General features: G+C 45.0%; 1 protein-coding gene across 1 annotated transcript in view; it reads right to left on the bottom strand.

Annotated features, from left to right (window-relative positions):
• The window catches only part of LOC147596542 (uncharacterized), a 38,203-nt gene extending 17,158 nt beyond the window's left edge, over nt 1-21,045 (bottom strand). The window contains exon 1 of the mRNA XM_086769454.1: nt 20,266-21,045. Coding sequence (XP_086625580.1) covers nt 20,266-21,045 — 780 coding nt within the window. The remainder of the gene's footprint in view (nt 1-20,265) is intronic.
• Nucleotides 21,046-22,111: the final 1,066 nt, after the last annotated feature.

Here is a 22,111-nt window from a genome sequence, read left to right as displayed (position 1 = left end):
AATCTCAACCTGTAAGAAGCCGGGCAGGGGAGGCAGGAGGCCAGCTTGGCTAAGTCAAGACCTCTTAGCCAAACTGCAACACAAAATTAAAATGCATAGGCAGTGGAGGCAGGGATACACATCCTGGGGAGACTATAGGGATATGGCCTGGGAGTGTATGGAGGGGATCAGGAAAGCCAAGGCACAGCTGGAGCTTTAGGGATGTAAAAAATAACAGGAGTTTCTTCAGGTACATAGGACAACAAAGGAAGATGAAAGAAACTGTACCCTCCCTGAAGAGCAAAACAGGAGACCTGGCTACAACTGACATGGAGAAGGCTGAGGTATTCAACAACCTTTATGCCTCATTCTTCACCGGCAAGTGCTCTAGCCATGCTGCCCAACTCACATAATCCAAAGGCAGGGACTGGGAGAATGAAGTACTGCCCACCATAGAAGATCAGGTTCAAGACCATCTAAGGAACCTGAAAGGGCACAAGTCCATGGGACCTGAGGAGATGCATCCGAGGGTTCTGAGGGAACTGGCAGATGAAGTTGCTAAGCCACTCTCCATCATATTTGAGAAGTCATGGCAGTCCGGTGAAGTTCCAACTGACTGGAAAAGGGGAAACATAACCCCCATTTTTAAAAACATAAAAAAGGAAGGCCCAAGGAAGTACAGGCCGGTCAGTCTCACCTCTGTGCCTGGCAAGATCATGGAGCAGATCCTCCTGGAAACTATGCTAAGGCACATGGAAAATAAGGAGTTGATTGGTGGCCTTCTATGATTAGGTTACAGCATTGCTAGATAAGGTGTTACGATCCGATTTCGGATGAGAGGAAGGCCCCCTTGCATTCTAGCCGACATCAGACAGGTCTGGGAGGCTAGGGGCAGCTAGACCAACCTTTCACTGCAGGTTCGATCATCTCAAGCGAGATTAAGACACAAACGAGGTCAAATACCATGCAACCAAACTTAGTTTTATTATAAAAAGGTGAATGATAGTAGCAATAGGACAGAGTGAGAAGAAAAGGTGGAAATTAAGCAAGCATTCGGGATAGAGTTGCAAGAATAGTCACCACCATGGATCCATGGCATCCTGGGGATTCAAATCTCTTGGTGCTTCAGCAGTGGGCGATTGCGCCAGGGTTTGTTGGTGGTAGGCAGTCGCCCCAGGATTTGTCTTCGGTGGTAGGCAATCGCAGTGAGGGCTTGTCTCAACAGTCCTTTTATCCCTGCTCAAGGGCTGTGGCTTCTGACCAGCTGCATGTCTTCACATTTCTGTACCTGCACACACACTTCATGACCCTGGCCCCGCTCTTCACACAATTGTTACATAAATCACAAACCAGGGGTCTCTGCAGCCTTGCAGTCGTTCTTATCTTGTCTAGCAGTCGGAGGAATCTCCCGCTTAGATAAACAATTGCAAACCGGGGGTCTCTGTGGTCTTGCAGTCGTCCTTATCTTATCAAGTAATTGGAGGAATTTCTTGCTTGACTAAGCAATCCTTTGAGACAAAAGTCCCACAATTCAGTCTCTCACATAAGAGAAAAGCAACTGATGTAATCTGCCTGGATTTGTGCAAAACATTTGACACTGTCCCGCATGACATGCTTCTCTCTAAACTAGAGAGACATGGGTTTGATGGATGGACCACTCGGTGGATAAGGAGTTGGCTGAATGGCCGCACTCAGAGAGTGGTGGTCAATGGCTCAATGTCCAAGTGGAGACTGATGATGAGTAGCATTCCTCAGGGGTCCGTGTTGGGACCAATCCTGTTTAACATCTTTGTCAGTGATGTGGACAGTGGGATGGAGTGTACCCTCAGCAAGTTTGTGGAGTGGTGTGGTTGATGCTCTAGAGAGAAGGGATGCCATCCAGAGGGACCTTGACAGGCTGGAGAGGTGGGCCTGTGCCAACCTCATGAAGTTCAACCAGGCCAAGTGCAAGGTCCTGCACCTGGGTCATGGCAATCCCAGGCACAAATACAGGCTGGGCGGGGAATGGATTGAGAGCAGCCCTGAGGAGAAGGACTTGGGAGTGCTGGTGGACGAGAAGCTCAACATGAGCAGGCAATGCGCCCTTGTGGCCCAGAAGGCCAACCGCATCCTGGGCTGCATCAAGAGGAGCGTGGCCAGCAGGTCGAGGGAGGTGATTCTGCCCCTCTACTGCCCTGGTGAGACCCCACCTGGAGTCCTGTGTCCAGTTCTGGAGCCCCCAACATAAGAAGGACATGGACCAGTTGGAGAGGGTCCAGAGGAGGGCCACGAAGATGATCAGAGGGCTGGAGCACCTTTCCTATGAGGACAGGCTGAGAGAGTTGGGGTTGTTTAGCTTAGAGAAGAGGAGGCTCCGGGGAGACCTTATAGTGTTCTTTCAGTACCTCAAAGGGGCCTACAGGAAAGATGTGGAGGGACTCTTTATCAAGAAATTATAGTGATAGGATGAGGGAGAATGATTTAAAACTGAAAGAAGGTAAATTTAGATTAGATATTAGGAAGAAATTGTTTACTGTGATGGTGGTGAGGCACTGGAACAGGTTGCCCAGAGAAGTTGCAAATACCCCCTCCCTGGAAGTGTTCAAGGTCAGGTTGGATGGGTCTTTGATCTAGTGGAAGGTATCCCTGCCCATGGCAGCGGGGATGAAACCAGATGATCTTTAAGGTCCCTTCCAACCCAAAACATTCGATGATTCTATGATGACTGGAATGACAGCTTTATTTCTATGAAGGGTAGTGCCAGGAAATAAAAAATGTATCATCCCAAGCTGGTCACATGACTTCTCTAGCTATCAGCAATCTTAATACTTTATCTTGCCATTCATCTTTTCTTCATTCACCACTTCTGTTTTCCCTTTTTTCTTATCCCATCCAAACTCAGAGTGTGAGAGGTTCATCCCAAAGGCAGCCTTCTCCCTCTCTTTTAGCTGTAGCACATCTGTGAGTGTTCAGAAATAAGTCCTGTTCAGGCAGATAGGAAGGCACGGTGCTGCCCAGAGGACTGCACAGACTGAAGGTTTTAACTGTTTTACTGTCTGTGGCAGGCTGATAGAGTGCTGCTCTTCCCCGCATCTCAGCATCCACTTCCATGTCTGGTGCAGAAGAGTGCAAGGCTTGAAGGCAAGGCTTGACCTTTCCATCTCATTGCAGAATTACAGAATTACAGAATTATTATCAAGATTGGAAAAGACCTAAAAGATCATCCAGTCCAACCATCACCAATACTTCTCAGCTAAATCATATCCCTCAACACAACATCCAAACGTTTCTTGAACACCCCCATGGTCGGTGACTCCACCACCTCCCTGGGCAGTGCATTCCAGTGCCTGACTACCCTTTCCGAGAAGTAATATTTCCTAATGTCCAGCCTGAATCTCCCCTGGCGCAGCTTGAAACCATTGCCTCTAGTTCTATCACTGTCTACACGAGAGAAAAGGCCGACCCCTAGCTCACTACAACCTCCCTTCAGGAAGTTATAGAGAGCTATAAGGTCTCCCCTGAGCCTCCTCTTCTCCAGACTGAACAATCCCAGCTCCCTCAGCCGCTCCTCATAAGGCCTGTGCTCCAGACCCCTCACCAGCTTCGTAGCCCTCCTCTGAACGCGTTCCAGGGCCTCAATGTCTTTCTTGCAGTGAGGGGCCCAAAACTGAACACAGTACTCGAGGTGTGGCCTCACCAGTGCCGAGTACAGGGGGACAATTACCTCCCTGTTCCTGCTAGTAACACTGTTTTTGATGCAAGCCAGGATGCCGTTGGCCTTCTTGGCCACCCGGGCACACTGTCGGCTCATGCTCAGCTGAGCATCAATCAGCACCCCCAGGTCCGTTTCCTCCACACAGTCCTCCAGCCACTCCGCCCCAAGCCTATAGCGCTGCCTGGGGTTGTTGTGGCCGAAGTGCAGGACTCGGCATTTGGTCTTGTTAAACCTCATCCCATTGGCTTCAGCCCAGCTCTCCAGCCTGTCCAGATCCCTCTGTAGGGCCTCGCTACCCCCAGGCAGATCCACACTCCCAGCCAATTTGGTGTCATCTGTGAACTTACTGAGGGTGCACTCAATGCCCTCATCCAGATCATCAATAAAGATATTGAAGAGGACAGGCCCCAGCACCGACCCCCGGGGAACACCACTTGTGACCGGTAGCCAGCTGGATTTAACTCCATTCACCACCACTCTCTGAGCCCGGCCCTCCAGCCAGCTCCTTACCCAGCCAAGAGCGTACCCATCCAAGCCATGGGCTGCCAGCTTCTGCAGGAGAATACCGTGGGAGACAGTGTCAAAGGCTTTGCTGAAGTCTAGGTAGACCACATCAACAGCCTTTCCCTCATCCAGCAGATGGGTCACTTGATCATAAAAGGAGATCAGGTTGGTCAAACAGGACCTGCCCTTCATGAACCCATGCTGGCTAGGCCTGATCCCCCGGCCATCCCGCACATGCCGCATGATCTCCCTCAAGACTATCTGTTCCATAACCTTCCCTGTAACCGAGGTCAGGCTAACAGGCCTGTAGTTCCCCGGATCCTCCTTACAACCTTTCTTGTAAATGGGAGTCACGTTGGCAATCCTCCAGTCTTCCGGGACCTCACCAGTCAACAAGGAGCGCTGATAGATGATGGAAAGCGGCTCGGCTATCACCTCCGCCAGTTCCCTCAGCACTCTTGGGTGGATCTCATCCGGCCCCATGGACTTGTGGCAGTCCAGTTGGAGTAGTAAGTCTCTGACCGTTTCTTCCAGAATCACAGGGGGGTTAGCGTGCTCCCCAGCCGAGACTACCAGGTCAGAGAGAGGAGTACCCTGAGGATAACTGGTCTGACCTTTAAAGACAGACGTAAAGAAGGCATTCAGAACCTCCGCCTTTTCCTTATCCTCAGTGGTCACATTCCCAGCCTCATCCAGCAAAGAGTGGATATTCTCCTTTGTCCTCCTCTTACTGTTAATGTATTTATAAAAGAGTTTCTTATTCCTTTTCACCCCAGTGGCCAGGTTAAATTCAATCTGGGCTTTTGCCTTTCTGATTTCACCTCTACACATCCTAACGACTTCCTTGTATTCATTCTCAGTTGCCCGTCCCTCCTTCCACAGGCAGTAGATTCTCTTTTTCTCCCGGAGCCTCAAGAATAGCTCCCTATTCATCCACGCCGGTCTTCTTCCCCGCCGGCTCATTTTGCGGCTCAGGGTGACCGCCTGCTCCTGCGCCCTTAAGACTCCCTTCTTGAAGAGCAACCAGCTCTCTTGGACCCCTTTGTTCGCTAAGACTGAATGCCAGGGGACTCCCCCTACTAGTCTCTTGAACAATTCAAAGTCCGCCCTCCGGAAGTCCAAGGTAGCAGTTTTACTATTCCCCCTCCAAGCTCCACCATGAATTGAGAAATTTATCATTTCATGGTCACTCTGTCCAAGGCAGCCCCCAACCTCCACATCTCCCACCAGACCTTCCCTGTTTGCGAACAGCAGGTCTAGCGGGGCAGTTCCTCTCGTGGGCTCTCTGACCAACTGCATTAGGAAGGCATCCTCTATGCACTCCAAAAACCTCCTAGACTGCTTCTTCTGTGCTGTGCTGTACTCCCAGCATATGTCAGGGAAGTTGAAGTCCCCCATGAGGACAAGGGCTGACGACCGTGCAGCTCGTGCCAGCTGCTTGTAGAATACCTCATCTGTCTCTTCATCCTGGTTTGGCGGTCTATAACAGACGCCCACCAGGATGTCTGCCTTGTCAGCCCTTCCTCTGATCTTTACCCATAGGGATTCAATGTTATCATCCCCAGTCACAATCTCAGTAGCAGAAAAGGATTCCCTAACGTAGAGAGCCACACCACCACCCCTCCTTCCTTGCCTGTCCCTCCTGAAGAGTTTGTAGCCATCCATTGCAGCGCTCCAGTCATGGGAGCAATCCCACCACGTTTCTGTTATGGCAACTAGGTCATAGTTTGCCTGCCGCGCTATGGCTTCCAACTCTTCTTGCTTGTTCCCCATGCTGCATGCATTAGTGCATGCATTGCATGGTTGTCTGAGCCAGTGATAGCACATTTGTACTGGGGCAATGCCTCGAAGTCCCTCAGAGCCCCTATGCACTATGTACTCTGCATAAATACTGTACAAGAATAGCCCTCACCCCAAATAAGTCAGTCTTTGTTACCATGTCTTTTTCAATTTAGTCCAAGTACCAAAATTAGGACAATTTTTACATGAGACCACGAGAAAAGAGATGCGCTTCTTCCATTCCTATGCTGCAAATGCCAAAATTTGACCATAAGTTTTGTTGCTTATTTTAATGTCCTAATTATTATTGACATGATTATTTTTTTGTTTTGTAATGGTACCCAGATGTCCCAATCAGGATCCTACTGTGCTTAACAACTTACAAGGATATAAAAAGATATAGGCTTTGCTCTGCAGAACTTAAAATTTAATTTAGGAAGCAAATGTAGGAACATAAACAAGGTGAAATGGGCATTAGGGTGACGGGTGACTGGTGGCTGTAGGCTGGCACTGCTTGCCGAAGAATGGTGCTAAATCATGCACCGGGACTTCTATGCATCGGTCAGTGTCCCACTGTGGCTCTGTCGTCAGCCATTAGCCAGTGTCAGTCTCTTGCATGCTTTGCCCAAGGAACAATTCCTGAAGCAGAACTTGAAGTTCATAAGATGAATTTAGTAGGTAAAGTCATGCAGACTGAAGGGGAGACATATAGCTTGGTTAGTTTTTTTTCTTTTTTTCCTTAATGAAGGGACAGGAAATTCCTGGCAAGTTAACATTAATAGGTTTGGGGAACACAAGCTGTAGAAAAGTATTAAAAGATAAAAGAAATAGTGAAGGAATGAAGGGGGAAATACCAGTTCAGGAAGGAGATGTTCAGCTCTCAGTGAGGGCATGGTGTAATAAAGATTAGAACTGAAAGCATGAAGGAGAGGAAACGGATTTCAAAAGGTTTGACATTTTTATTTAATCCAATAATAATTCCACTTTGGATCTGAAACACCTAATTTCTTATTTTCTACTCATGAAATACTAAGTACTGTGTCAAATTTATTATTTTATGAGTTAAAACATGTTTTTCTAACAGGCCACATAAGACATTCCTGGGAATACTGGTCATTTTGCCTAGAGGAAACTGATGCTTTTCATTTAATCGACCATTTGGTGGCAGTACACGTTAGCAGCAATCCCTCATTTTTACGATATGTTATTCATTATGATTGTATCTCAGCTTTGTTCTTCTCGAATGTATCAAATGCAGGAGTCAAATCTTGATATAAAGTCTTCAGTGTTAAGGGATGAATGCCTATTCTTAAAGTCCACTAAGAAAATCAGGTAAATGAGCTGTTCATTAACATTTCATAGTACTTCTTTCAACTGTAATGGAAACAATTCATTTTTGCTTCTTACCATTGTTCCTTCTAAGGGACTGTGACATATTTTCATAGGAATTATCTTTATAATGAAGTAACAATGGTATGCCTGCATTACTTTTTTTCTTTACATGCTAAAAAATAAAATGAAGGCAAATTGAATAAAATTAATGACATGCATGCAAAGAAGAAAGTCCAGTTATATGGAAAAACCATGGCCAGGATTTCTCCAGGGACTCTCCACTGTCCTTAGTAACAGTCATGTGTTACCACACTCCTGCAACGCAAAGTACGCTACACTCCGAGTGAACAATTTTATCTGGCACAGTTTAGAGAGAGGCACAATATCTTGTTTTTAATGCAGCACAGGTGTTGGCAGATTAAGTTACCAAGCCTCATTAAATCATATATACAGTCATGAAATCAATTTTCTGTTTCTTATATTTGTGTACTAGATCAAATTGTTAAAACTAAGATGAGGGAGGAGAAAAGGGACCAGTTATGGTGCTTGTAGGGGTTGATACTTGCTAATCTCTGGTTTAATCCAAGCAATATTTAATTTGATTGATTATTTTCATTAAGATGCTTTTTGAACTTATTTATTGAGCTATGGTACTGTCGTAGTTCAGCCCTGATTTGGACCAGACTACGCAGTCTCTCTCTCACTCCCTCCACCCTCCAAGAGAATAGGGAGAGATAATATAAGGAAAAATGGCTCGAGGTTTGAAATAAGGACAGGGAGAAAATCCTTAAAGTTACCGTCATAGGCAAAACAGACTCGACTTGGGGAAAAACACTCATTTATTTCTAAAACTAGCAGGATAATGAGACAGAGAACAAGATAACCTCCCTCCACCCCTCCCTCTTCCCAAGCTTAACATTATCTCTACTACCTTCCCCCCCCCGAGTGGCACAGGGGGGAAGAGGGAATGGGGGTTATGGTCAGTTCATCACATGTTGTTTTATGTGGCTGCTTCCCCCTTCGGGGAAGAACTCCTCACATTCCCCCCTGCTCCATTGTGGGGTCCCACCCATGCGCCACAGTCCTTCCTGAAACTACTCCGGGTCATCTCTTCCACGGAGTGCAGTCCCTCCAGAACGGCTGTCCCAGCGGGCCCTCCATGGGCCACAGCCGCCTTCAGGCATCCATCTCCCCCGATGTGGGGTCCTTCACAGGCTGCAGGTGGATCTCTGCTCCTCTGTGGACTTCCATGGGCTGCAGGGGGACAACCTGCTCCATCATGGTCTTCACCACAGGCTGCAGGGGAATCTTGGCCAGGAGCCGCATTACTCCTCCCCCTCCTTCTTCACTGACCTTGGCATCTGCAGCCGTTCCTCTCACAAGAAAAGTTCTTCACAACAGGCTGGCAGACGCCTCTCAGAATCTCTTCACATCATCCATCTCATCTCCTCTCCACTTCTTGCAGCTGGGCTGGGCCGAGTTGGGCCCAGTCGGCTGCCTGGCAAGAGGCCAGAGGGTGAGGCCTGCAAGGCCCATGAGGCCTGCGCCTCCCCCTCTCCGCCTCTGCCCCCACTCAGCTTCTTCACATCTTCTCTTCTTTTTTTTTTCTGTTTTCCCCTTCTTAAATACGTTATCGCAGAGGCGTTATCACGGAACTTTCTGCTACCAACTGGCTCGGCCTTGGCCAGCAGTGGGTCTGCCCTAGGCCTGGCCGAGTCCACTGAACAAAGGGGAGCGACTTCTAGCAGTTTCCTACAGAAGCTACCACCTTAGTCCCCCCCTCACTAACAAAACCATAACAGGTACTTCTTGGGAAGTGTTTCTGGCTGTGGACAAATACCATCAGTACTAAAGTAAATTTGTGTATAAAAAAGCTAATTAGTACAAACTAAAGCCAAGAAAGGAACCTAAAAAGGGCCCAAGGAGGGAACCTGTAAGAGTAATGGCAGGATGGAAGGGCAGAAGGACATTAAGCTTCAGGACTTTTACAACAGTCCAGCTTCAAACTAAACAACATGTACTCAGCTTGTATTAATGTTATTGTGTATCTGAAGCAGACTTCAGCCACCTGAAAATCATTCCTGGAAGCAAGAGAATGCCTAAAATACAGACATGGAGGAGCAGAACACACAAATTATATATCGCATATATATCTAAATATATATGCACAGTAATACCTACCTATATAAAAAGAAGAATATAAGCTCTGCATTTTCAAGTCTCTGAATTTTAAAAATGGAAGTCAATACAGAAGCACCCAAGTTAACAGTCTCAGCTTTGGAAATCCCTCAGTTTTCACCAAGACCTACAGATGCACACTAGTTTCCAGTAGCTGTTGGCGTAGCTAAATGCTTGAATAGAGAACAGGCTGTTTAATTTGATCTTCCCTGCTTTGATGGTCCAACTTCCTATATTTTATAGTGTTTACATTTTCTCAGTGCAGAGCATTCATAAAACCTCACAACACCTCTCTGCAGTAGACAAGTGTTACGACTCCTGGGTTTTGGATTCTGGATGTGAAAGAACAAAACCATTAAAAATATTGCAACGCCATACAATGGCCAGAAATACAGAAAAAGTCACAATCTTGGGGTGGGATTCTACAGTCTCTGAGTCACATCATCAAGATCTTTCTTGTTTTTGAAGCCAATTAATATATTGTCTTGAGAACACCATCTGATTCCATTCAGAATTTAGAAATTAATTTAAAGCATAGCTTTTTCCAGTAACAATCCAATTCAAACTAAAAGGTACTGGGTATCCTTGAAAGTTGGCCAGTATTTTCTTAAAGGATTTCAATATACATAACTTTATTAGCAGTATTTACAGTGTTTGAGTACTACTTGCAAATACTTATTCCTACCGTTGAGAATACCCAAGTTACTGTAAGTCAGAAAAGGCTGGGAATTTTCACTGAAAATCTCAGCAACAGAAGAGGAGGAGCTGCCACCTCCTCACCCTCAGCAGGTATAAAGGAGCTCTCCTTTATCTCATAAAATAGGAGGATTTCACTGGCTAAGGAAAGTTTCTTAAAGAAAGTTAAAGACAGTTAAAAGGAAAATAAGCAATATAACAAGAACTGATTTAATGAGCTATTGTTTGTAATAGATGGTGTCTGATTTCTTAATGAGCGTATACTTCAGTCAAAAGAGTGATTTGTGGTGTAAACAGGGAGATCACCTTGGAAAAGGAATAGAATCGTTGCACATTTATGTGGTTGTTTTGGCCTCATTAGGAAAGAGCTGAGTTCCCAGAGCTCACCTATGCTGCCGGGACTTTGTCACATGAACTTGTTACCACGGAGTATGCATTAGCTTAACCACTCTGTACTTGTTCCTCGCACATCATACTCTCCAGTAAGTACAAACTAACTTACATATGCTGCCATTAAGGAGTGAATTTCCTGACCAGGATAGTTAACAGGAGCAGTTAATCCACACTGCACCCACACCGTGCTTTCAGTGACTTGTTCATGTTCCAAGAAGCAGAGACTGAAGGACAAATACAGGGTAAAATCCTGTTGAAGACAACCCAGCTTCTATTTCTAATGTGAGGTGGCTTACTGTATTGGGTTTGCATGGTAAGGTTTTGGTAGCAGGGGGGGCTACGGAGATGGCTTCTCTGACAAGATGCAGAAGCTTCCCCCGTGTCTGATAGTCAGTGCCAACTGACTCCAAGATGGACCCGCTGCTGGCCAAGGCCAAGTCAATCAGTGACGGTCGTAGCACGTCTGTGATAACATATTTAAGACGGGGAAAAAGTTGCTGTGCAACAGCAACAGTAGCCAGAGAGAGGAGTGAGAATATGTGAGAGAAACAACTGCGCAGACACCAAGGTCAGTGAAGAAGGAGGGGGAGGAGGTGCTCCAAGCGCCGGAGCAGAGATTCCCCTGCAGCCCGTGGTGAAGACAATGGTGAGGCAGTCTGTCCCCCTGCAGCCCATGGAGGTTAATGGTGGAGCAGATATCCACCTGCAGCCCATAGACAATCCCATCCCAGAGCAGGTGGATGTGCTCAAAGGAGGCTGTGACCCCATGGGAAGCCTGTGCTGGAGCAAGCTCCTGGCAGGACCTGTGGACCCATGGAGAGAGGAGCCCATGCTGAACTAGATTTGCTGGCAGGACTTGTGACCCTGTGGGGACCTTCAGTCTGTTCCTGAAGGACTGCATCCCATGGAAAGGGCCCATGCTGGAGCAGTTCATGAAGAACTGCAGCCCGTGAGAAGGACTCACTTTGGAGAAGTTTGTGGAGGACTATCTCCCATGGGAGGGACGCATGCTGGAGCAGGGGAAGAATGTGAGGAGTCCTCCCCTGAGGAGGAAGGAGTGGCAGAAACAAGGTGTGATGAACTGACCGCAATCCCCATTCCCCATCCCCCTGCGCTGCTCAGAAGGAGGCGATAGAGAAAATCGTGAGTGAAGTTAAGGCCAGGAAGAAGGGAGAGGTGGGAGAAAGTGTTATTTAGATGTGGTTTTATTTCTCATTACCCTACTCTGATTTTGATTGGTAATAAATTAAACTAATTTCCCCAAGTTGAGTCTGTTTTGCCTGTGACAGTAATTGGTGAGTGATCTCTCCCTGTCCTTATCTTGACCCACTAGCCTTTTATTATATTTTCTCTCCACTGTCCAGCTGAGGAGGGGAGTGATAGAGTGGCTTTGATGGACACCTGGCATCTAGCAAGGATCAACCCACCACACTTACCCATAGCCTTAGATTTTCCTACTATCTGCACGACCTCCCAAAATGTGTGAAAACTATAAGCTGCCCTGTCTTCACTAAGATTTTGTATTGCAGTAGTCATAATGTTTTGGTTAAGAACACATAAGTTTTTCTAACAAAGAAGCACCCTATATGTGTTTTCCACCTTTGCAGTGCTATAAACCAGACTTTCTGTACATTTTTTTTTGTCCTTTTGTACTGCTGAAATAGTGTAAATTATCTTAGTGGTTTTTTTTTTTTAAATAAAGGCAGAGTCAAACCCCTGATTTTTCAAATCAGTGAGTTTGTCCATGAGATAAGTTACATAATTCTTGGTCAAGGGATAAAGAAACTACAAACTTTTACCTTGGAGGAATCCTGGTGAGTAAAAATATTTATGTTCTCCGGAAATCCATGTCTTTTGACCTGTGGTGGAGCCATCTGGGCTCACATTGCTTGTGCTTTGCTCTTGCTCATAGTTAGAAGATTCTTTGGGATCAACACTGTAAAGATTAATTCTGTTTGTGCATGAAAGACAATGCTTGGCTCCCGGGATCCTTTCTCAGAGGATTGGAGAATGAAGAAGACCTGTTGGTTATTTCCCCAAACAATTGGACAATGTTAGCCAAGGATGGCCAGGTTGTCTACGAGCTGTAGCAGCAACTGTCCTCCTGATTTAAGAAGCTTGTAAGCTGACAATGGGACAACAAATAACAGTTTATGTATTGCATATGGTACTTTCTGTTCTGGAACAGAAAGGAGGACGCTGGTTATCCCCAAGCAGGATGCTCAAACATCAAATTGTCCTGTTGGAACAAGATGATGTCAAATTGAAAACAACTACGACAATAAATCCTGCTGCCTTTTTAAATTCAGTAGCAGAAGAAGAAGTCCTAAGTCATGACTGTCTACAGACCATTGAACAAGTTTACTCCAGTAGAAGTGACCTTAAGAGTGAACCTATACCTGGCCGAGAATTCAAGATATTTACTGATGGAAGCAGCTTCGTGAGAGATGGAAGAAGATTGGCTGGACATGCAACAACAACAAACTCTGTTACTGATGCAAGGCCACTTCCAGTGAATACCTCGGCAGAAAAGGCTGAACCGATAGCCCTCATAGAAGCCTTGAAATGGACAGAAGATAAAAGAGTGAATATATGGACTGATTCAAAGTATGCTTCTGGAGTAGTGCATGCTCATGGAGCCATATGGAAAGAAAGAGGAATGCTGACAGCACAAGGAACATCCATTAAACACTGAGAGAAGAAATTCTGCAAGTTGCAATTATGCATTGCAAAACCCACCAATTTGGGAATTCCCCAGTGAATATTGAAAATAGATTAGCTGATCAAACGGCTAAGGAGGTAGCAGAAAAAGGCATCATGGCAATAATACCAGTTAAAAAAAATGGAATTTGAACAACGAACCCCAAATTATAGTAAGGCTGATTTGGAATTACCTAAATCACTTAATTCAAATAAAGATGAAAAATGATTTACTCCTAATAATCAAGTTGTGGTCTCAGCTCAATCGATGCTAAAAACATAGAGAAATTGATTGGGAAATAGAGGCAATGTTCAGCAATTTAAGGAGACAGGTAATTAGTGTTAGGATGACAAAGTTAATAAAATCAGTAATAAAAAGTGTGAAATTTGTTTAAAGAATAACCCTAGAAATATTAAACAACCACCCTCAGGAACCACATATAAAGGAAACTTGCCTGGAAATTATTGGCAGATTGTTTTTTCAGAATTCCCATGACAAAATGGATATAGACATCTATTGGTATTAGTACATGTGGCCAAAAGGTTTTCCCTGTCACACCAATGGGCAAGAGAAGTGGCTAAAAATCTGTTAAAAGAAATAATACCACGGTTTGGAATCCCCAAAGGAATGTTATCAGAGATCCTCATTTTGTAGCTGAGATTATTCAAATATTGAGCAAAATTCTGGGAATTAAATTGGATTTACACACTCCTTGAAGGCCACAATCTAATAGATAAGTAAAATTTGTCAGGAAACATCTTTAGAATGACCTCATGCTCTTCCTTAAGCACTTTTGAAAATCAAGATTCAACCTAGATCTAAGACTAAAATTAGTCCATATGAGTTAATATATGGAAAACCTTATTAGACTCCCACCCTTGTTCAAAATGTGACTGCTACTGGGGATAATGAAATGAAATTGTATTTGGTATCCCTCGGAAGAAGTCTGAATGCTTTAAAAGGATATGGAATTGTCACAGAGCCTCTTTCTTTAGATTCCCCAGTTCACCATTTTCAACCAGGAGATTATGTGTACCTGTAAACTTGGGAATCAGAATCTCTCCAACAAAAATTGAAAGAACCATATCAGGTGCTTCTAGCAATATATACAGCCCTTAAATTTGAAGATATTGATTCTTGGATTCATTACGAGAGTCAAGGAAGCACCGTCTCCAGAACAGAAACAATGGATTTCTAAAGAAACATGTCATTTAAAGTTAACAGTCTCTCATTTTTAATGAATTATACAAAATCATATCAAATAATGGAATCTATCAAAAGAATTTCAGTAGTAGTGTTAATAATGTTTTTTCTTTTGCTGATTATGGAGATTAGTTATAAGTAAATGAGACTTATTGAAAAAAATTAAATAAGTCTCAAAGGGGGGGAATGTTATATGACAAAAATGATTAATCAGCATAATTTTAGAATAATATGATTTTTGAAAATTAAATATCAACATGAGGTGATTCTTGCTAACTATAAAACTGTAGTCACATAGGTTAAATTTTATATGACATGTATTTATCCTTAGAGGGAACAGGGAGTCTTAGAATTGTTAAGAAAATACAATATTTCATTTGTTAGAAGTTAGCCTAGCATATCTGGGGTAATTAAGAAAGGTGGTAGAACAAAGGTAGGCCTCAAACACCAGCTGTGGAGATAGGCCCTGAGCCATCACTTTGGAGCCAGAAAATCAAGGAGCAAAGCGACCTGTTCTCAAGACCATATATGGAGATTTTAAGGAGGGGTTCAACCAGCGAATTTGAGGAGGGGGCACTCCAACGACCCCCAAGACCACCAGAAGACCCTTGACTCAAAAGACTGAGCATGTGCAAGTGGGTGGGGAATACGATAATGATTTCTAGGAAAACTGATGATTATGTATTAGTATTCTCCGAATTATTAATGATTATGCATGAAATCACTAAATATATTCTGTCCAGATTTCCAGACCAGCATGCAGGCTAGGTGCCCCCGTGCATCCGGCGCCTCAATAAAGAATGCCTGCTTCTTAATGCTACATTGGTGTTAACGAGTTTGATTCCCGATTTTGGTGACACTAGCACTGCCTAAACTGCTGTGTACACAGGGAGTTGCACTTCAACAAACCTGCGAGATGTTTGTGAGCACAGTATGTAATATCCTGGCACTGAGACTTGCAAGTGGCAAAGGAGACCCTAACATCCATGTTGAAAGCACCTTTGCATGATGTCCTGGTTTTGGCTGAGATAGAGTTAATTTTCTTCCTAGTAGCTGGTATAGTGCTGTGTTTTGGATTTAGGATGAAAATAGTGTTGATAACACACTGATGTTTTAGGTGTTGCTGAGCAGTGCTTACACTGAGTCAAGGACTTTTCAGCATCTCATACTGCCCTGCCAGAGAGAAGACTGGGGGTGCACAATGCCGGCTCTCTTGCCAGCTAACCTACCCCGCACGCACCGGAGCCCCGCTCCGGGGAAAGCAGGGCATCACACGGATACAGTCAAGCCAAGCCTTCAATTTAATGCTGCACAACACAGGGTTAAATACCCGTACACCCGCCCCCTGCACCCATGAATCTATCCGTGCCCGCCACGCACCTGCCCCTGCACCCATGGACTTATCCGTGCCCACCATGTACGTGGACGCACCTGCCCCCTGCACTCATGGACTTATCCGTGCCCACCACGTACGTGGACGCACCTGCCCCCTGCGCCCATGGACCTATCTGCGCCTAGCGCGCGAATCACTGCAGACTGCCCCTCCTGCATACATGCAGCCCTGCTAACGTTACCCCACAATTCCCCCCCTCTATGCTAAATCATTCTAGACTAATGGCTGGTACCCTGAGGTGGATGCCGCTATAACATAGTTGATCATGGATAGTCGCCTAGTGACCCCTCAATCATAGCATGGAAGAACCGTAACAGTAACAGTAACAAACAAAGCATTATCAAAGCAACTGCTAGGATTGTCAAACTTATAGACACAATATTTCTTAGCCATCTAGGTAAACCGAACAGGTCTGGAAACTACCCCAGTCCTTTAGGGCTTTGACGTTGAATACTGACTGGGCAGCATGCGCATGCATCTTCTCCAAGGCCGAGGAGGTGTTCTTGCTGAAGTCCAAACAGCAGTAACCCTGGAGACCTAGGACTCCCTCTAGGTCGCTGCAACCGATGCCAGGCCTCGCAAGGGCATAATCTAATGCCAACTTCATTTGTGTCAGTCCTTCGTTGTGTGCTACTAAAGCAGTCGCCAGTTCAGATATGGCGAGGGCTGTGTGGTTGGCATTCCCAAGAGCCCAACAGGCCATGCGCTATGCAAACCTGAGTAGAGTTGGTGTAATGCGTGAATTGCTCCCAAAAGTTAGTCGTTATCACTCGCATTGGAAGACTCACAATCAGGATCAATCCCACTAGGATGAGCTGGAGAGCACCGCGCCGCTCGGTTACCCTGCTGATCCTCCAGCCACAGCTGTACCAACCAGGCTGGGATCCATTGGGTCCCCGCACCTGTGGAGATACAAGCATACCCTCGTCCCCATGTTAGCAGATCAGCGGGACCTTCCCAGCCTGGGTTTTCTGGCAGGCGGAACCAGACCTTTGGGAGTGCCTTGCCCCCAAACAGCGGCTGACGCGAGGAAAAATGGTTTTGGATAGGGGAAACGGATTGGGGGTTAGCGAAGGACATATGATTCAGTACCACAAGCGTTTCACCGACCAAGACCCCCGGAGAACCCCTCTTTCCCCCCTCTCTGAAGCAGATTAGCTGTGCTTTCAGGGTTTTGTGTGTGCGTTCTACAGTCGCTTGCCCGGTGCTGTTCAGAGGAATGCCAAACGTATGGCGGACTCCCCACGTCTGCAGGAAGTGGTGAGATATCTGTGACGGCCCACGGTCAGTCTTTATTTTCCGAGGTACCCTAGGCAAATAAAAGCCCAGCTCTGGTGCAGGATGGATTTTGTGTTACGGATGTCGTGAATGGACACACGAAGAGAGCTCGGGAGCAAGTGTCGATCGCAACATGAATGTATTTGAAACAGCCAAATAGCGTGTAGTCTGTGATATCTAGTTGTCGTACCTGGTTCGGAGCATACCTCCGGGGTTAATGCCTGGGTAGTATAAGGCCTGGTTCCGGTTAGGTGCTTGACATGCTGGACAGGCTGGCACTACAGCCCAGCCGTGTGAGGTGGGCAGTTGGAACTGACGTCATATGGCGTGTGCGTTCTGATGTATTATTCTCTGTATCACTTTTATAGACAGGTGACCAAGCACGGAATGTTAATGATTATACCTAGTATGATGCCTAGTATCACAATTTTTTAGCTAAGGATAGCAACCACCTAGCTATGCCCTACACAAGCTAAGAAGATTACTAATGACACCTTATATATATATTAAAAAAACCCCTAAATTTCACTATTTTCTACTAATTTTCTATTATGATATTCTCTATTACTACAAACATAATAACTTCAGTAACTTTCTTATCTACAAAGCCAGTGACTAATTTTTGCAGGCCTCTGTTGAAACAAGCCATAAATTCCATTAACAATGTCTTGTATCTTAAAGCTTCCCTTCTCATTCCATGGCTTTCTTCCTGAGAGCATGATTGTATCCCTCTCCCAAGGTCAGTTTGCTTTCATTGACACCGTACTGGCTCAAGAAATACCCACACCTCTCTTCTCTTTGTTTATGAGAAGAGGCTTGTTTCAACGCTTTATCTATTAAAGTCTGCACATATTTCAACACACACACGGAATCCAGATCAAAATACATTTCTAAAAGGAATGAATAAGCATCCTACAGCTATTTGTAATAAGCTTATATCAATCCACCAAAAAGATTACTGAATATATCAAAAACATCACTTTGTTGCTGTTTTTGTACTCCTTTTTGCAAGTTTTGAATACTTTTGTGAATAGATTCCGAATGATCAGACAGATTCATGCAGCAAAGCCCATCAAAATCCTGACAACCATGATTTTGTGCTAATAATAAAAAATCTACTACTGATCTATTCTGTTACCAACCCGACTACGCCAAAGACACCGCAGAGCAGGAGGATGATGATCAGCCGGGTCAGAGCAGAGAAAGGAGGCAGGCGCAGCACCTTCAGGGCGTCCCCTGTTGTTAATAAAGTGTGCTCCGGATCCTCTCCCCCTCCCCGCCCCGAGTCACCCCCGTTTTATCCTCAGCAGATTCAGTGAAAGAGTAGCCACTAGACGTTGCTGCACACGTGGCCAACGCATACAACAAGGCCTGACCAGACGTTTCTGCATGTGTGGCCAGCACATGCAACAAGGCCTGTCAAATATGTGCTCTGCAGGCTAACAGCGGTTCTGTTTTGTAAAATAGTATAGCGTATAGAACCTATATCAATTAACAGTGTTAATAGTACTGATATAATTGCATGTGTTTACTTAGCAAGCCAACAGCCCAATTTATTTAGCGTAGCTAATGCCTAGACACTTGCCACATCAAGTGCAAAGATTGAAGCAGCAATAATTTCACCTGGTTTCCAAAACTCTATATTATCTTGGCAATCAGATTCAAAGCTATGTGTACTTCGTTCAGGTCTTTTATGCTGTCTGGATTTTGATATGTGCTCGCGTGATTACACCATGCTGTATCGTTGCAATGTATAGGTCTTAAAGCATTTACAATCATTACCCCTCTAGTAACATTAGCTCCTGAATAGTTAGAGAAAATAGGCAGAAGTCCATCTTTAGGGATCCCAAAAGTTCCATCTTCTGTTATTTAGCACTCAGCACTCGCGGCTGCTGTTGTTTTACACAGAATTGTCATCCTACCGCTATCTGATCTGGCAGATTGCCCAAGCATGTTCTGAAAGGCTTATTTGAAGATGATATAGACAAACAAATGATGTCCTGTCCTGTGGCATTAACCATAATTACCCACACATTTGTTCTTTCCGTGACTGATGTCCATGGAGCTGCCACACAGGTTGTTAACAATCCGACGAACGCAAGGCAGCTTGGAGCGCTGGTCGTACCCATCGTGCAGGGATCCACTTGTTCACTGCTCCTGTAGAGACACAGCATATCCTTTCCCCCACGTCATAAGAGGGAATGGTCCTTCCCAATTACCTGTTTCCAGATTCTTATTTTCACTTTTTTTTTTTTTTTTTTTTTTTGGCTCAGCTTCCTGCACCTGCTCATTAACGAGACTTGGAAAGCCAGACAGTGTCCTTGGTCTCATTAACAACAACCCTTATCATCAGAGCATTTTTATCAACATTCTTCACATACAAAACCCAAAGCTTCTAAGAGGAAAATTAACTTCATCCCTGCTAAAACCAAGACAGTATTCATCCCTTATTCCACACCATTTACTTCATGCTTATACACACACACACACAAACACGCCACCTCTATAACAAGGAAGCTCCAAAGACTGAAGGCTCCTTTTCTGGATCTATGGGACCTGGATCAAAGGGATTTTTCCGGCTCGCTGTTAGTCTTTGTTTCCATGGACGAAGGAGCGGACGGGGTAACGGGTGCTGTTGAATCTCCTTTCTGCGTGTGATTCTTCAAGGCTTCAAACATTGTTGACGCGGAAGAAACGGACACTGCTGACGACCAATATGATCAAGCAAATGCCAATTTATTGTTGATACATCCCGGTTAATATAGCCCTTCTAATTCCGTATCATGCGCAAGCTCTCTACTAATTGGTTAACTATATCATGCACGCGCTCCTAGCTAAAGTATGATTCGTTAAGTCTCTATGTTCACGCGCACGGCTCTCTCCACCTGCACCCTGTATCACGTTCAGCCCCCAGTCACGTATGCCAGCTGTTTTCCTTCTTCTCAAGGTTGCTTCGTTTACTTTCTCACAGGAAGCTTCATTACTTTCTCACAGACGGCCTCATTATTTTCTCGCAGGTGGCTTCAGTATTTTTCTTACAGGCAGCTTCAGTACTTTCTCACAAACGGCCTTATCGATGTCCTTGAGGCCTGCTACTCAAAAACACAACAATTCCATTCGGTCTGGATTGTTCACTAAGTGCCCCTGGCTCTCCAGGTATCCAACAAATCCCCCTTTTTGTTTTTGAACAATCCAGACCCCAGTCATCATACGTTCCATAACTTTCACAAAGCATTTTAAAATACACCCCAATATCATTAGTGCCAACAGCAAAGCCACTAATATTACCAGCCCATGTACTATCAAATCTTTTAGCCAACCTGTGACTCCCAATGATTTTAGCCAGTCCGAAAGTCCATTTTCCACCTGTATTGCATGCATGTTCCGGCGTAACTCTGCCAACTGATAGTGTATTGATTTAGAGTGATCAGAAATATTCATGCAACACATACCTTCAAAATCTTCACATCCATGTCCATGCGCTAATAACAAAAAATCAACGGCTGCCCGATTCTGCAAAATAGCATGACGCATACTATCCATGTCTTCTAACAATCCCGATAACATGCTAGAGGTTAAATTCATTTGCTTTTGTGCCCAACAAGCTAATCTATTTAAGCTAGCTAAAGCTTTTGCAGATGCCGCCCAAGGAACAAATATAGATAATGCTATACGCTCAGCTGTACCCATTAGGGTTAAATTGCCGTCACAGTTGGGAGCTAATACTTTTAGTGATCTCCTTGCTCGAGTACGATTTCGCAATACTTTCATAGATGGAGCAAACATTATCAATTTTCCAAAATAACATGGTCCTCCTATAGCCCCTTTTGGCACTCCTGACCAGGCCCGATCCCCACAAATTAAGAAGTATCCCGGGGGTATGGCCTTGGCCGTGTCATTCACCCAAAGAGGCATCTTTGAACCTTTGATTTCTGCTCCCACTGCTCCATTACAATAATCTCCTGAGCTGTTTTGATAAGTATACACAGGTTTTCCTTGGGCGTCAGTCATTTTACTAGTTACATCAGTCCATTGGTTCCTGTTCCATGCTGTACTTACCCCCTTTTTTGTAAAAAGGGGACCTCCCAGCATAAAACAAGACCCTGAACCATTTAAGGATCCCATTAGATCTAATTCTTGTGGATCCCAAGGCAAACTGTGATTTAAATGCCTAATCACCAATGCTGCAGCTATTCCAATTTGATTGCTATTCCCAGAACAACACACTGGTTTCTGTCCAGGGCGGAGGCTGGCACACTCCATCTTTGCGTGGCATGTTTGATTCACCACTGTCTCATTCAAAACAGTGTGATTATTGACCCATCTTTTCCAGTCATCCGGATTCCAATAGGGAGTACCAATCAGACATGTACGAAAAGGATCAGCAGGAGTAGCCATTGACACACAAAACGATGATTGGTTTGTAATGTTGGCAAATGTCAGCCACACGTTTGGTCTGGGGTCAATACGATGTAAGTCTACAGTCTCACCAACACACCCAGTTACCAGCATCAGGAGGATGATGATGATGCATCCTGCTGTCCCAGGTCTTCCTTCCAAGGTTTCACCCATCGACTTGGAACCCATCGTGGTCCTTCGTCTGTCAAAACACAAACATAACCTCGACCGGTCATTTTCACTTCTGCCGGACCTCTCCATTCCCCAGTTTTTAAATCCCGGTATTGCACCTTCACCGAATCACTTTTCTGCAGTCCAGATTGCAATGACATATGATGAATTACAATTGGAGGAGATTCACGGTCTCCTGTTAATCTCAGATAATTTAGCACATAAAGCGCTTTTGCAAGCCTTTCAGAGGGTGCCGGCTCTCCCCCTTTTTGTTTTTGCAAAAGCGATTTTAAGGTGGCATGTGCACGCTCTACAATGGCTTGGCCTGTAGGGGAGTGAGGAATACCTGTTATTCTGCGAATACCCCATAGTTGGCAAAAGCGTACAAACGTTTGCGAAACATATGCAGGGC

The sequence above is a fragment of the Chlamydotis macqueenii genome, chromosome W (assembly GCF_036417535.1).
Source record: "Chlamydotis macqueenii isolate bChlMac1 chromosome W, bChlMac1.mat, whole genome shotgun sequence".
Taxonomy (NCBI): domain Eukaryota; kingdom Metazoa; phylum Chordata; class Aves; order Otidiformes; family Otididae; genus Chlamydotis; species Chlamydotis macqueenii.
This window is presented reverse-complemented; position numbering and strand designations above follow the sequence as displayed.